Source organism: Orcinus orca, chromosome 1, assembly GCF_937001465.1.
Source record: "Orcinus orca chromosome 1, mOrcOrc1.1, whole genome shotgun sequence".
Lineage (NCBI taxonomy): Eukaryota > Metazoa > Chordata > Mammalia > Artiodactyla > Delphinidae > Orcinus > Orcinus orca.
Window position 1 is genome coordinate 110194950 of NC_064559.1, and position 16692 is coordinate 110211641.

At 49.5% G+C, this 16692-nt stretch overlaps 1 protein-coding gene and 1 long non-coding RNA gene across 3 annotated transcripts in view; one reads left to right on the forward strand and one right to left on the reverse strand.

Moving 5' to 3' along the window:
• LOC117203002 (uncharacterized) overlaps positions 1-4716 on the forward strand; it is a 98449-nt gene extending 93733 nt beyond the window's left edge. The window contains exons 3-4 of one of the 2 annotated variants that reach the window (XR_007477791.1): positions 4122-4253; positions 4301-4716. This is a non-coding gene — a long non-coding RNA (uncharacterized LOC117203002). Of the gene's footprint in view, positions 1-4121 lie in introns of both variants that reach the window. The other variant, XR_004485558.2, reaches the window with a different exon arrangement.
• ATP1A1 (ATPase Na+/K+ transporting subunit alpha 1) overlaps positions 4612-16692 on the reverse strand; it is a 33186-nt gene continuing 21105 nt past the window's right edge. The window contains exons 12-23 of the mRNA XM_004263239.3: positions 16313-16505; positions 14871-15046; positions 12403-12539; positions 11406-11556; positions 10636-10804; positions 10336-10490; positions 9605-9728; positions 8307-8452; positions 8062-8192; positions 7671-7772; positions 5426-5517; positions 4612-4971 (exon numbers count right to left, since the gene is read on the reverse strand). Coding sequence (XP_004263287.1) covers positions 4943-4971; positions 5426-5517; positions 7671-7772; positions 8062-8192; positions 8307-8452; positions 9605-9728; positions 10336-10490; positions 10636-10804; positions 11406-11556; positions 12403-12539; positions 14871-15046; positions 16313-16505 — 1605 coding nt within the window. The 3' untranslated portion in view covers positions 4612-4942. The remainder of the gene's footprint in view (positions 4972-5425; positions 5518-7670; positions 7773-8061; positions 8193-8306; positions 8453-9604; positions 9729-10335; positions 10491-10635; positions 10805-11405; positions 11557-12402; positions 12540-14870; positions 15047-16312; positions 16506-16692) is intronic.

The following is a 16692-nucleotide window of genomic DNA, read 5'->3' on the forward strand; positions in this document are numbered from 1 at the left end:
ATGTCTGTGGGAGGAGGCGAATTCAGGATCTTCCTACGTCGTCCTCTTGAGCCGGAACCCGCCCTTCTCTTTAAATAGGGAGTGTTGGCCACTGTGCTAAGTGCCAACTTCTCTTTTTAAGGCGCTGAACTGAGCACCAGGGATAAAATGGAAAAGAACAGACCAGCTCCCAGACCTCATAGGGCTTATAGGTTAGCAGGCAAAAATGGATGTTAGATTATTACATAATTGAGTAATAAATAGTTAGAACTGTGAGTTCTATGAAGCAGCAGAGTACTAATCAACTACCTAATAGGAGATTCCAACCTAGCTGGAGGGTGGGAAGGGTTTCTTGTGAGATTATCTGAGGCTCAGGACAGGGATTTGAAAGCTCTGGAACCCAGGCAGGTCCGAGGACCTGTGTCTCTTTCAGTGTCTGTGTGTAGATCTCCTCACCTTGTTTACCTTCTTGTGTCACTTGCCGTGGTCTCCTAGTCCATTTCTGGCCATCCTAATTCCCTCCATGACTAAGGGTTATGTCATGAGGGTTAAATGCCACTGACAAACAGTTTGGCATACATTTAAGCACTCAATAAATTTGTCTATCAGGAGGAGTTTGGTCATAGAGGGAGATGGTAGATAGATTCAGAAGGGAAATGTGAGAATTCATTTAGAATGAACAGTTTCGAGGAAGATAACAACTGAAAGGGGTGTCCTCCTTCCCATTCAGCTGCTAGAAAAAGAGGTTTTTGTTGTTTTTTTTTGTGGTACAGGGGCCTCTCTCTGCTGTGGCCTCTCCCGTTGCGGAACACAGGCTCCGGACGCGCAGGCTCAGCGGCCATGGCTCACAGGCCCAGCCACTCTGTGGCATGTGGGATCTTCCCGGACCGGGGCACGAACCCGTGTCCCCTGTATCGGCAGGCGGACTCTCAACCACTGCGCCACCAGGGAAGCCCCATGACTCATTCTTAATACTCTCTGATTTCCAACTTCAGAGTCTTGAGAGATGGAGAGAGACCCTAACTCAGATCTCTGGCAAGCCTGGGCATGGATTTCCTTTGGGTGGTATCAGTTCTGATCCAGAAACAGAGACTCAAGAGATGAGGGTGAAATGTTAAAAATATGGCTGCTTGGGCAGCAGAAAAAAAAAGCCTGGTAAAGAGCATGCTTTAATTCATTCAACAGGCACTGATTGTGCCAGATGTTGGGGTGGGTGTGGCCTGATCCACACACTCAGGAACTCTAGTTCCCTGATAAGGGAACAAACCAATAAACAGAGGCCTAGGGGCTAACAGTAAGGTGTGCAAAAACGAGGGCCCATTGAACCTTTCCCAGGGAACAAAGGCCTGAATAGTATCTGCAAAGGTGAGTCGATTAGCCAGGAGAATGCAGGTTGGGCCAAGGTTGGGTTGGAAGGGGGATGCCAAGGGGACTTGTAGGATGGCAGGGGAAGCAGTGTGGAGCACATTTGTACTGCCCAGGAGTTTGGATGGCCGAGCAGAGATGGGTTTCTGTGCTGAGGTCAAGGATGAAGACATGCATTGGTGAGAGGCAGCCAAGGGGAGTTTGGAAGATGGCGTAGGGCAATGGTTCTTAGATTTTGACGTGCATCAGAATCACCTGGAAGGCTTATTAAAACAGATCACTCGTTCTCTCCCCACTACCCAGAGTTTCTGATTCAGGAGGTCTGAATTAGAATGCACTTTCTAGTAAGTTCCCAGATGATGCTGGCCTAGAAATGACACTTTGAGAGCTGCTGAATTAGAGGAAGGCAGAAAGTAAGGAGACCAGTCAGGAAGCTGTTGCCGATGCCCAGATGTGAAAGGCAGCGGTGGCAGAGAAAAGGATTTATAGTGCCAGCCGCTGTGCTAATCCCTTTACATATAATCTCACATAATCCTTTTAACAACTCTGAAACACCACCCTTATTCTAGAGTAAGTGAAGCACAAAGAGACTAAATTCCGTGCCTGTGGTCGAGGGGGCCACTGTGCCCAGGGTGTTAAGACACAAAGCCCAGGCTCTCAGCCACCACACTGGAACCAGCAGTGGTCGGTGACCGGCAGGGTGGCGGGGCCACAGCAAGGTAGGGGAGAGAAGCCTCCCGTGACTTCCAGGGTTCTAAAGGGGCAACAGGGCGACAGATGTCTTTGCCTAGAGCATGTTCATTGTGAGGGACCTCAGACTCGGGTTTGTTACTGGGGTTAAGACTCTATAGGGTGCTGTGCTCTTTCTGAAAAAATACAGATGTCCAGGAGACACCTGGATTTATGGGTCTGGGGCTCAGGAGGGAGGACCAGATTGGAGAGTTGGGAAGCATCATCGAGGTGGTCCGTTGTGAAACCCCAGGAAGAATAGGAGGCGGGAGTGGGTGAGGACCTCCCGAGCAGCCAAGGGGCAGGTGGAGATGAGGGGAAAGGTGAGCAGAGGGCAGAGGTGATGTCGGAGAGACACGGCGGCTGTTTCAGGAGGCGTGTGATGGAGTCACAGGTGCTGCAGAGGCCAAGGAAGGACCGGGGCGTGCCCAGTGGATTAACAGTCAGATCAGTGACGACCTCAACCAGGACAACTTCGGTGGACCAGTGTTAATGGGAGCTGGCAGGAGGCAGAGGGATGAAGTGATGGGCACTCTCCTTAGAAGCTTGTCCATCAAAGGAAGGAGGGTGAGAGCTAAAGCGATAAGGAAGCAGTAAGGATGTTGGAAATGGCAAGAGCTCAGATTATCGACGTGGCCAAAGGGGCAGGTGGTCGAAAGTGTTGGGAGGGCATCACAGAGGGTGACCAAGAGGGCATGACCCTGGGGATGTCTGGAGGGCATTGCAGGGGAGGGGAAGGTGGGAGTCAAGGGGGCTCAGCTGCGTATTTGTGGGGTAGACCGCTTCCATTGTTCTGGAGCAAATTTTAGCTCCTCCGGACGGGGCTGAAGTTAGTGGGTGAATGTAAAGGCGTATGAGGAAGCCCGGGCACTTACTCTTGCTGCGAGTAGGAAGCCTGGAAAAATCTGGCCCTTTGGAAGGCCTGGCTTTGGTGCCAGCTTTGCCTGTTGCTTATCTGCGGCCTCTAGATCAAACGTTTGGCTTGTAAAACTTTTTATTCAAGGGATTGTCAAACAGAGAAAGGGCAGAGGTATTCTGGTGGAAAGACGGCGGGAGGTTCCGCTCTGCCCTTGTCCTGCTCTGCCTTCCCCGCCGTGTTCCCAGAAGTCCAGGGCTGCAGAGGCCTGGCCAGAAAGCTATCCGGGGTCACCTCCAGAGTCTACGGTCTCAGGCTGCTTCAAATGCCTCTAGGTAGGGAATACCCATGACCTTCATCAGGGGTGTGTTCACTGGTCAGCTGTCAGGCGTGCCAGGGAACAGACGCGCAGGGAGTAGAGGAGAGGCCAGCAAGCCTCTGACAAGGCTGCGCCAGTCTAAGCACGTGGGGCAGCCTCATTCTTGCCCTCAGAGCTATGTCCTCAGGGAGGACTCAGGAACCACCGGCCCTGAGCCTAAGATCTGTTAGTTCTTAGCTTTATCCTAGTTTCCTTATGTTCGGCTGAACAAGTGTCTCTTTAAAAATGACTTGCCTACAGGCACAGAGATCATCCTGGAAGAAAGTGCCCCGAGAAAGAAGGGAAGACTGGTGGGTTGGACTAAGGCGGCACAGACCACCTGGCCCTCCCAGTGCCCCTAGCAGGAGAGGCTGGGGGTAATGACTGGCTGGGATGTGGGCGTCAGCCGTTCCCTTCCTATCTGCACAGCTTGGAAGTGAGCACAAGAGGCATGAGCTTTTCAGAGAAAAAATACTCGAACCCAATCTATGACCACCTGGCAGGCCATGATCATTGGTGCCCGAAGTAAGGACTCCTCATTGCATTGGCTTGAAGCAAGGACAGCCTTCAAGTACAGGTAGTTAACAGCACGCAGGATGGATTACTGAGCGATGGGACTTGAGGGGGCCTTTTACACTCACTCTTTGGAAGCCGGAGGTATACTTGACCTTGAAGTAAACAGATCTTTCACCTTTTTTTCTTAAGTAGCTTCTGGAAAATAAGCGCTCTGAAATGGAGCCATTCGATGCTAAATTAGGAACGAGTTACGTGGAAGGGAAGCTCTTTGTGATGTCCTAACAGACTGTGCATAATAGGTAGGTTTCTGCTTCTCAGACAGATCTTCGTCTAGAGACACTTGAGGCTGTCGTGGTGGCGGTGATGATCTAAGAGACCACAGGTGGGGCTGTGACCGGGACGGGAAGAGGAGGCCCTCCCCTGAGGGTCTGAAAATCCTTCTCGTGAAGGGTGTGTCCGTCAAGAAGCAGATGTGAAGGCAGCAGGGGGAGTTCCAGCCATACCACCCGCAGTGGCCCACGGGAAAATGGGGAGGTAAGCTCACCTACTCAGACCACGAAAGCACGGGCAGAAAGCTTCCCCTTAATCTGTGGTCCTTAAACTTGAATGTGAAATCAGAATCACCTGGAGACTTATTAAACAGATGGCTGGTTAGCTTCCGGTTCAGTGGCCCCGGCTTCGCTGTGCTAACAAGTTCCAATGATGCCGATGAAGCCCCTGGCCAGGGACTCGTGTGCTGGGAACCACGGCTCCAGACCGATCACATAAGACGATCTGGACCATGGAAGTGATGAGGGCATGAGACCAATTCCATTATAATAGCCATCTTTATTTGTAAAAATCCAGATATAAAATGTATTCTTTCAGTCTTTCCGAGTTTTCCTTTTTACAAAAACAACAAGGCACATAAAAACCTTCCCCGATGCTGTTCCCACAGACGGATGTTTCTCGGGCAGCCCCCCCCCCCCCCCCATATAGCTACATGCTTCATCCCGGGACATCTCGCTTCTTCCCCCACATGCTTCGGCGCTTTCCTACCAGGGTAGAATTCCGAATTCCGAGACTGAAGTACACAAAGAGGGGGTGGGTGGTGGGTGCAGAGTGTGTGGCGTGATGCTCCCCGGCGTGCAGGAGGGGGTCTAGTAGTAGGTCTCCTTCTCTACCCAGCCTGGGGGGGCCACAGAAAGAGACAGAGATAAGCGACAGTGAGTCTTCCTCCTCGGGAGGGGGCAGAGGGAAAGACAGAAAGAATGGACCTCAGGGGAACAAAGCCAATGGCGGGGTGGGGTGTTTGACCCAAATTCAATCTGGGCCCTCAACTGTATTTATTTAAATGCTTTTAAGAGTAATGTGTTAATTGGAAAGATGGTTTCGATTTCTAACCACGTTTCCACTGCATCCTATTTGGTTTGTATTTGGTCAGTTCTGAAACCTCAACTGAGATCTCCGTTCTGAAGCTGGGCTGTGACTCAAGTCAGTTTACAGTTGGCTTCCAATGGACTTAGCCAAGCAGACTGACGGTGGAGGAGCCCAAACACTTCAAAGGAAACAGAGCAAAAGCCAGCGGCCACACAGGCACCCCTCCGCAGCCCGCACCCCCAACTACAAATGCCTGTTCTTACCGCCAGGGCGTCGCCTGATGATGAGCTTTCGGACTTCGTCATACACGAAGATGAGAAGAGAGTAGGGGAAGGCACAGAACCACCAGGTAGGTCTGGAAGTAGAAGCAAGTGACAATTTATACGTGTACGTGCAACTCAAAGGAAAAAGAAACCGCACGTCAGCATAGTGATCATGAACTAATCAGCCTGAAAGGAGGAGCCAAGTACAGTCATGGGTAGCCGGCCGAGCACGGACACAGCACACAGGATGAAAACAGCCCGCTGCTGCGCGCTCAGGGCCCGGAGCGGCAGGAGAAAGCGGACTGCCACCTTCAGTTGGGTTTTCCATGAGAACTGGTTTGTAGGTCAGCTTAGATTTTTTTGTTGTTGACGATTCCAGAGCAACTGGACATTTTCTTTCTTCCGTTTCTAAAGTATTTAAGAAGCTCACTCAAGTTTATCTGTCTGATGTCCTGGCACCTGAAGATAAAGAACTGCCAGTGTGGGTCACAACCAGTTGAATCATCCCCCGAATGTGGTCTCTGACAGCGGGGCAGTCAGGAGTGCGCTGAGTCCCAGACCTGGGGAACGAGAAGCTGAACCCTAGCAGAGATCCGAGGCCTTTGGGGGCCCAGGGGCTGCTGCCACAGCCCCCAGCCTGGAAACGGGCTCCCCAGGCAGCCTCCAAAGGAGGCTGATGCTTTCTTGACTACCAGCTTCCCGCAGCAACCACTGGAGGAAGACTGTCCCAAGACAGAGCTCTGGCATCTCCTCCTCCTCTTCCTGTCCCGTGTGTCCTCCACATGCTAGAAGATGACCTCGTTTGACTTGGGGACCCTTGTACTTAACTAAGCCACCTTCCACACTGGGTAGAACCTATTGGGAACAAGTTCTCTAGTCATAGCAAAAGATGCCCTGGGGCACCACCAGCCTGTTGTAGGCTGAGATTTTGTAGAGATTTTCCATTTGGGCCTTCTAGAGAGCTCTGATCCTCCTGGCCTCCTCTTAACAAACAATGGCCCAAGATGACAGGATTCACCTTGGATAAGACTTGCCCCTGTTTTGTGCCAGCTCTGTGCAGGGGGCTGGAGACACAAAGTCAAAACAGATGTCGTGGTCCATGCTCTGAAAATAACAATCTATGCGAGCAGAAGTGACAATAATGGCAAAGGAGGGCTGCTGCTGCACATGTCCAGGAGGGTGAGATCCCATGGGGACAAGCCCTGAGAAAACCAACCTTGAAGAACGATCGGGATTGATGGGGCGAGAAGGGAACAGCCTTCCCAAACATGTAGGCAGAAGAGAAGTACTGAATTCACCTAACATAAGCCTGGATGGGTATAAGGCTAGGAAGACAGGCTGGCACAGTAACAAGACCCTGGATGCCAGGCTCCCCTTGCACCACAGATAGGCAGTCAGGGAAGCCAACAGGGTTTGGGTTACTTTTGGGATGAGATCAGTGAGAGGAGGTGAAGGGCAACAGGGTAGTCGAGAGTCCATATGGGTCTGAGCGAGCACGGGAAGACTGATGTTTAGATCAAAAGCTTGACTCATAGGGTCCCATTTTCTGTGGTTTAGCATATTTTAATAGGTTGCAGCTGCCTAACCTTAACCAGCTGGCAGACACCACAAACGCACTCAATGCTTCAAAACACTACTGGAGTTTGTGGCAAACCCTGTATGTGAAAAGTCAGGTGTATCAAAAGTGCAGTCATTCACCATGTTTAAGGCCAGTCTGGTTCTGGCCAAAGACTAGTGGTCAGTCTCCTCCGATCCTCCACCCATGATCTCCTAACACTACCCGTGCTCGACTGTAAAGTAAAAGGACCTCGGATCTGCTCCACCATTGTCCTTCGAGAGCAGAAGAGTCAGAGGCCCACAGAGGTGAGGGACTTGCCAGGCGACGCAGTGACTGGGTGGGCCAATCAAGACTGGAACCTGTGCCCCCAAACTCCAGCATATCCCCCACTGGCCTCAAGACGACAGGGCTGTGGCCATGGGGGACCTGAGCGCTCAGTGCAGTTGGCTGGTGGGCAAGCCCAAGGGCCAGAGCCCGGCTGGCCCTAGTGACAGCAAATCCTAAGCACAGTCTGGGGATTTGCTGGTCTGCATTACTGAGTCAGCCTTTCCTCATTTTCCAATCCAGAGGAACTCTTGTACACATCACCCAAGAGTTCCCAAAATAACAGCTACTAACGTGTGTCATGAGAGGAAAAGCCACACTTACTATTTCCCACTTTCTGGAGCTAGAAGAGGATGGACTTACTTGAGGGGATACATCCTCAGGGCAACACCCATTCCAGGGCAGTAGGAAAGGAAAGCAGCAAGGGCCGTCTCTTCGAAGAGGCCAAATATTAAGATCTTGTTCCTAAAAAAACAAGGAGTGGGGCAAAGTTAAAAAACACAAACAGAAGTGTATCTTCTAATGCTACGTGTCAAATGGCAGGTCGATGTCTTTATGTATTATTAGTCGTACTTAGGAACCTGACTGAGGTCAGATGAAAAAACCTAGAAAACATTTTGCTTCCTCCATTTGCTCCACAAATAAGTTTCCAGAAACTCTGCCCTGGGTGTCAGGTGCTGGGCTTTTGGCAAAGGGTTTAGATGTCACCAGACCCCTTCTTTGAGCCAGAACCCCCTGACTGTGCCCTACTCACTTCATCCCCTGCTGGAAGACAGAATTCCTCCTGGTCTTGCAGATGACCAAGTCGGCCCACTGCACCACCACGATGCTGACAAAGAAGGCGGTGTGGCAGGTGAACTCCACGATCTTCCTCTGTTCGTAGGTCTGAAATGCATAAGGCAGACAGATGAGCATGCGTGTCCGGAGGCCATGTGGCCCCACCCCGTGGGGCTGGAGGAGCTCCGTCCAGCACTGGTCAGGCGGGCAGCCGCCACTCACCCACTGCTGCCCGTAGCTATCTTCCACGTCGTTGATCCAGCGGTCATCCCAGTCTACTCGGACGCCCAGCAGGTGAGTCGGGAGGAAGCCGTTCTCAGCCATAATCACAAAGTAAGTGAAGAAGCCCCCCAGGGCCTGGATCATACCTGAGAGGTTGGAAAGACAACTTGAATGCCAGGGCCTGGAGGAAGGTCTTGGTCACTCACAGGCTATGACCGGTGGGACGGACGACCCGGGACACACTCCTCGCTCAAACCCGCTCCACTATGAGTCACTTTTTAGAGCTTAAAAGACGGTACCCGGGCCTTGCTCTTAAACACCCATCTCTATTACTCTATCATCTGCTTCTATAAGGGCATGACCCTTGGGGGTAAAAATCCATTTCCCTACATTTTAATTTCTGAAACATTATGACTTTCCCTCCCATGTCTCAACATGTTTGCACACCGCCTTTTTCCCAGCCGCTGTGGAGATCATGAAAGCGGCACTTTCTGACCTAATCTTCCTCCTCCCTCACTTTCAGGGTCGTTCTCCCCAGGACCCAATCCAATCACTATGCCCTCAACTTCCTGGGGTGGGATTTCATCCCATGCTCTGGACACAGTCTTCCTTCTGCTCAAAATTGGCCATCAGCCAATTACTTTGTTGTCAGCAACTGTCAAATCAATCTTTTCCACGTTTCCATAATGTACCAATCTGTCCCATTTTACCCGAGTGTTCGCAGTGATGTAACCCATTACTCCAGAAGAACAAGTTGCTAATGGTGGCTTCACCAAGTTTTCCTAAAGGCAGAGGATTTAGGATCAAAGGGTATTTTCACTGCCCACCGCCTAGACCACCTGTGAGCTGGTCATGCGCCACTGGTGGAACAGAAATCAAGCACTGGGGGTGGGGAGAGTGGGTGTGCAGAGTAGCCGCTTGGCAGTGACCTATTAGCCAAACCTGCAAACTCTGGACAGTGAGTTAGGGTTTGCAGAGTCAAATGAGTGACAGATACTAGGCTTCCCCAGGAAAAGCCGCCTTTGAGTTAAGGAACTGTGCCTGGCACTGGACAGGCTCTGTGAGCAGGGGCATCCTCAGTCCTAGGGCAGATGAGCTCAGTCGCAGGTGCCCAGTCTAGAGAACTATGGGTTCTTGGCAGACGGCAAAAGATTTATTTTCACTTGGAAAGGAATCTAAAAAAAAATCCCCAGTCTCACCCTAGGTCATGGCTCATCCTAGATTTGAAAGTCACCCAACACTTGAAGTCTCAGAAGGCAGACACCACCCCTCCAGATACTTTAAATCTGCCGGCTCACCAATCTGTCCGTAGGCCATGCTGATCAACCGCTCGTTCACGAGTTTGTCCGTCTGGGGGTTTCTGGGCTGTCTCTTCATGATGTCGCTCTCAGCCTGCTCGTAAGCCAGGGAGATGGCAGGAACCTGGGGAGGAGGGGCGAGAAGGGATTTAAAATGATCAGAAACCAGCAAGCTGATGTTGTGAACCTTTTGTTTTAAAATTCTTGCCCTCCCTTTAAAAAATGTTTTTCATGGGCTTCCCTGGTGGCACAGTGGTTGAGAGTCTGCCTGCCGATGCGGGGGACACGGGTTCGTGCCCCGGTCCGGGAAGATCCCACATGCCGCAGAGCGGCTAGGCCCGTGAGCCACGGCCGCTGAGCCTGCGCGTCTGGAGCCTGTGCTCCGCAACGGGAAAGGCCACAACAGTGAGAGGCCCGCGTACCGCAAAAAAAAAAAAAAAAGTTTTTCATAACATGAGATATTACGAGTCCCACTTTCAAAAAAAAAAAAAAAAAGGGGGGGGGGCAAAATTATACAAAAGGGAAGATTTCTATCTGATAAATAGATGTTGTCAGCTGTCTTGAGGAACGATAACACTCAGTCTTTGATGCTGAGGCTGCCACACGTTGGAAATGTCACTACCGAGAATTTCTTTTCCTTACAGTGGCCACGGGGACCCAGAGAGCACAGCGGTGCATGCTAATGCCACACCTTAACACTATGATGTGTGGAAGCCGTGACAGTCACTCACCATGTCTGTTCCCAAGTCGATGCAGAGGATGGTGACAGTCCCCAGGGGTAGTGGAATGTTGGCAATAATAAATATCAGGAAGGGGGTGATCTCTGGAATGTTACTTGTGAGGGTGTAGGCAATGGATTTCTTCAAGTTATCAAAAATCAGACGACCTACGAAAGCAAAAGACTGTTTTTACCGTAGAGCTTAATGGGAGGGACCAGATCCTGCACACACCCCTTAAGCGCACAGACACGGACACGGCTCGGCAGCATCTGGGTGAGGTTTTGGTGGTCGCTTTACACGCAGCACTCTCACCTTCCTCTACTCCAGTCACAATTGAGGCAAAGTTGTCATCCAGGAGAATCATGTCGGCAGCTTGCTTGGACACATCTGAGCCAGCAATCCCCATGGCAACCCCGATGTCAGCCTTCTTCAAAGCCGGAGAGTCATTGACACCGTCGCCAGTTACAGCCACAATGGCGCCCTGCCGGAAAAAGGAGGGATGCGGGTTAGGAATCATGTAGTCTAGCGATGGGTATAAGGGAGGTGCAGCCTCCAGTCGCCTCTCAAGACAGACACTGCTCCTTTCCCACTGAGACTCTACAGAGACGCGGAACCGTCTCAGCCAGGAATGCACACAGCCAGAGTCCAGGAGTGACAGCAGATGTGTCCCTTACCTTGTTCACAAGGGCTACTCCAAGTCATGACTTGGGTGAGTGGCGCTTTGGAAAGCCCCCCCACCCCCACCCCCAGGTCTTTCCCAGGTCTGGGATGCGAGTCTCCTGGACAGTCACATCTCCAGTGTACACATTAGGACCCTGCTCTGCTACTCCAGGCGAGTGCCGAAGCTCCGGCCGTGGGCCACAGCGAAGACCTGTGCAGTGGAGTCCCTGTCTCGGCTGAGCCGTGAGCCAGTCACCACCCTTCTCTCTATGCCTGCAGTGTCTCACTGGCACGTGTATACCGAGACCGAGAGAAACTGGCTCATGTTTCCACCACTGTTGCTTTGTTTTTTGTTTTTACTGGAACTGCCTTCACCGAGGTCAGTGGCGCCTGAAAGAGCCCGGCCCCGGCTGTGCGCTGACCTGTCTCTGGCAGCCTTCCACAATGATGAGCTTCTGCTGCGGAGAGGTCCTGGCAAACACGATCTCCGTGTGGTACTTCAGAATGTCATCCAGCTGCTCGGAAGTCATGTCCTTCAGATCACTCCCATGTACCACGCAGGCCTTGGCATCCCTACCATTAGGACCGAAAGACAAGTCACCTGTCACGTCACCAGCACGGTGCTCATCCCCAAGAAGGAATGTTGCCACACTACGCAGAACACTTCATAAACACCACGAAGCCAGAGGGAACTGTCCCCATTGTGTATTATCTGTGCAGTGTTTTACAGGTTACAAAGCATTTTCATATATATTATCTCATTCAAGACTCACAATAATCACTGGGCAGGCCTGCCTCTCATCTTCCTTTCCCCATCTTTATAAGACGCATTGAAATAACATAACTAAGTTTTAGGCGGTGACAGAGCTGACGGAAAACCAAACCCAAAGTAGGGTTTGGCTAGGGGTGAGTGGGGGCGGCCCTAAACCTGAACAAAACATTAAAAACAAAGTTGTCTCAAGTTATCTATTCTACTTTATTACCAAAATCTCCCTTTCTGGCCTGAGCTACCTGGACAATGGTGCCTTGCCCATTTTATTTTGTTAGTGTGGACCTGAAAATGACAAGGTGCTGGGTGCAGGGCCATATGCGCAGTGGTTAACAGTGTGAACTCAGAAGCTAGACTGCCGAGTGTACTGCGTGACTCGGCCTCAGCCTCCCTGCTCCGCAAGGTGGGAGTATCACCCACCTTCGCAGGTACCGCAGCAAGTGCTTAGAACGGCAGGCACCATCTAAGTGTTGCTTACGGTGACCGCTCTTATTGAAAACCCTCCCTAGGAACAAGGCTGTTTTCTGGCACTGGAGGGGCGTCCCTAACCCAGAGCAAGCCTAGAAGAAAACTGTAGAACCAAGCTGAAGATGCCCAACTTCCAGCACCTGCACGTTCAAGGCAACAGGGGTCTGACCTTCCTGCCTTACCTGGGGTTCACCTGGCTCACTGGAATGTTGAGGCGGGCAGCGATGTCTTCTACAGTCTCGTTTCCTTCCGAGATTATGCCCACACCTTTGGCAATGGCTTTGGCTGTGATTGGATGGTCTCCGGTGACCATGATGACCTGTGACAAGGAAGAGGACGATTTATTGAACGCAGCTGCCTAGCAAATGACCTTGAGAAGTCTTACGAGTACGCAAGAATAAATGTCAAGGAGGATTCGGCTTGTAATATCAAAGGGAAAGAAATGCAAATATAAAACCGATAAACACGAACTAGCCCGAAATATAGACGTGAGTTCACAGAAGACACAAAGCAATACCCAGCTTTCATCTTGGCGCACAATCACACAGAGTAAACAGTATCTTTGTCCTTTTACACCATCACAGAAAAATACTCAAATTTACTGAAACCAACAACAACAACAAAAAACGATAAACATCTGATGCTGGTGAGTAAAGGGTCAGCATTCTGAAACTGGCCCAATCTGGAGGGAAAGCAGTAAGTAACAAGAATTCAAATCAGTCACTGCTCTTTCTGACCCCAGATTATATTTAGAATACAGTCGAGGTGGTAGGAGGATAATTTTTACAAAGTTTTCAGGGCAGTAGTACTCATGAGAATGAGAAGGCGGAGAATCAAACAGCCAGCAACAAGACAGACCACACGAACTACACTGAACCACGCTGTATCAGCGCACCTGAACAATACTCTGCAACTTAAGACCAATACAGAGTACACCAAACATTCCTTCCAAAACCAGTTAACTGAAAACACACAACACATGCCATTCACTGCATGAAGTGTATTAATTTAGAACAAGGCAAATATTTCAAAATAACACTCTATGACATAAATCACAGCAAGATCCTTTTTGACCCACCTCTTAAAGAAATGGAAATAAAAACAAAAATAAACAAATGGGACCTAATAAAACTTAAAAAGCTTTTGCACAGCAAAGGAAATCGTAAACAAGACGAAAAGACAACTCTCAGAATGGGAGAAAATATTTGCAAACGAAGCAACTGACAGAGGATTAATCTCCAAAATATACAGGCAGCTCATGCAGCTCGATATCAAAAAAACAAACAACCCAATCCAAAAATGGGCAGAAGACCTAAATAGACATTTCTCCAAAGAAGACATACAGACTGCCAACAAACACATGAAAGGATGAGCAACATCACTAATCATTAGAGACATGCAAATCAAAACTACAATGAGGTATCACCTCACACCGGTCAGAATGGCCATCATCAAAAAGTCTACAAACAATAAATGCTGGAGAGGGTGTGGAGAAAAGCGGAACCCTCTTGCACTGCTGGTGGGAATGTAAATTGATACAGCCACTATGGAGAACAGTGTGGAGGTTCCTTAAAAAACTACAAACAGAACTACCATACGACCCAGCAATCCCATTACTGGGCATATACCCTGAGAAAACCATAATTCAAAAAGAGTCATGTACCACAGTGTTCACTGCAGCTCTATTTACAATAGCCGGGACATGGAAGCAACCTAAGTGTCCATCGACAGATGAATGGATAAAGAAGATGTGGCACATATACACAATGGAATATTACTCAGCCATGAAAAGAAATGAAATTGAGTTATTTGTAGTGAGGTGGATGGACCTAGAGACTGTCTTACAGAATGAAGTAAGTCAGAAAGAGAAAAACAAATACCGTATGCTAACACATATATATGGAATCTAAAAAAAAAAAAAGGTTCTTCAGAACCTAGGGGCAGGACAGAAATAAAGACACAGACGTAGAGAATGGACTTAAGGACACAGGGAGGGGGAAGGGTAGGCTGAGACGAAGTGAGAGAGTGGCATGGACATATATACACTACCAAACGTAAAACAGACAGCTAGTGGGAAGCAGCCACATAGCACAGGGAGATCAGCTCAGTGCTTTGTGACCACCTAGAGGGGTGGGATAGGGAGGGTGGGAGGGAGATGCAAGAGGGAGGGGATATGGGGATATATGTATATGTATAGCTGATTCACTTTGTTATACAGCAAAAACTAACACAACACTGTTAAGCAATTATACTCCAATAAAGATGTTAAAGGAAAAAAAAAGTGCCTATGTAACTTTGTTGAATATGTTAAACCATACTACTTTTAAAATAAATTTATTTTATTAAAAAAAAAAAAACTTACCAAGTCTTCTGCTCTTTTTAATTTGCTACATTACATTTCCCTTAAAAAGCTGATTTTTTTTTTTTTTTTATTCCCTCTTCTGCAGTTTACACCAACATTTTAATACCAGTTGGTCTTCTCTGGTGGTAACTAAAAAGCTTTGGAGATGAGAAATTGATACTCCAGGTGAGAAATTGATACTCCAGGTGAGAAACACCAGCTGCCACATGGACCCCACAAGGCAACGTCACTAAGTAGGGTGCCCCGAGCTGCTGAGAGGTGATGCCAAAAAGGGGGGCGGGGCATTACCTTAATTCCAGCACTTCGACATTTGCCCACGGCATCAGGGACGGCAGCCCGTGGTGGGTCGATCATGGAGATGAGGCCCACAAAGCAGAGATTATCAACAGGGAAATTCACATCATCGGTGTCAAACTGGAAGCCTTCGGGAAACTGTTCATCTGGCAGGGAAAGGTGGCAGAAACCTGCAGGAGGGCAGGGAGCCTGTGAGGACTTCTAGTAACAGAGGCAGCAGCAGGACAGCGACTTATTATTCACTGAGTTTGGAAGGTTTTTTAAAGTCTACATTTATAACCAAGTGAGTTTTATCGATCGTTTATGAATGACACAGAATGCCTAGAAGAAAAACTGTGCAAAAGACAGAATCCCTCACTAAGCCTCAGAGGAAGAGGCTTTGTTCACTGTAGAGCAGACTGACTCTGGCACCAGGGCTTCCGGCTCCTAGACCTGCCCACTCAGTTACTGAGACGTGGCACGTCATGTCATTACTTGTCCCCACTTCCGTCGCTGGGAAAAATCAAGGCCACATCTCTGCTCACTGTTCCTCTAACCGAAGTATACCGCTGGGCACCCACGTGGGCCATCGCGCCAGCTTCTTTGAGGATAAATGCAGATCAGACACGTTCTGCCCAAGGGGTTTATATCTAGTATTACTGTTCACACAAGAATCATGATATTCAGGATATTTCTTTCGATGTTGTGTGAAGGTTACAGTGTACTTTAAAGTGGTATCAAGTGGAGTTCATATAAGAGAGGCTGCTTCTACTCTGGGGTGGGAGGTGCAGAAACAAAAACCACTTAAGAGCGACCCTTCAGTTGGATAGAGACTTAAGACACCTCAAGTTAGACGAGAGCAGGTAAGAACGTGAGTAAGGGACCAGTTCTAAGTTACCCAAACTAAGAACAGAAGAATTACATCAATAACGAATTTTTATCTGTCAACCTACAAGATTATAAATGCCACTTTCTCAATGACACAGTGGGTGAATGTACTTCTAATCCGAGGTGGCTGACAGAGCAGGAAGGACAGGTGGCATCCTGGGCCCCGAGTTTACCGTTCATCTAATTTATGCGCTGGCGGCACAAGTGCCCGTGTAAATTCACAGCCATTCCGTGGCAGTCAGGAAGTGGCTTTATTCTAGATGCCCTAGGGAATTCCTTTTCATTTCGTTAAGTTTACAGATCACGGGCACAGCAACAAAAGCCAGATCATAAAACTCTTTTCCCCTCTTTTTTTGAGCAAACAGAACTGACCAGCACGAGACCAAAGGTCAAAGTCCGAGTCAGAAGCAAACCAGCAGCATTTTGCTGCCCAGTGTCTCCAGCGCTTATTGTTTTCAAAACAATAGGGGGCAAGTAAAGGGAAGTTAACGAGAAACAGAGGTTAACCCAGTAACTTGCAATCGTCTCCCAGACTTGTTTGCGGCCCTGTTGCCAGGCTATCTGCATACCCAGGACGCGCTCTCCAAGACCACCCAGCTCCAGGTAGGCGTTCTGAAAGGCGTCCTTCAGCTCCTCGTCCAGGGGCTGCTCCTTGCCGTGGATGAGGATGGAGCTGCAGCGGTCCAGGATCCTTTCCGGGGCACCTTTCATCACCAGCAGGTGCCGGGGCTCAGCTGTGTTGGGGTTCTTGTGGATGGACAACTGTGAAGGATGATGGAGATGCAAACGATGGACGGCTGGGCCGGACAGCCCAGGGAGGGAATTTTTTTCTTTTTTTGGCCGCGTCGCGCAGCTTGTGGGATCTTAGTTCCCCGACCAGGGATGGAACCCAGGCCCCTGTTAGTGAAAGGGTGGAGTCCTAACCACTGGACCACCAGGTAAGTCCCTA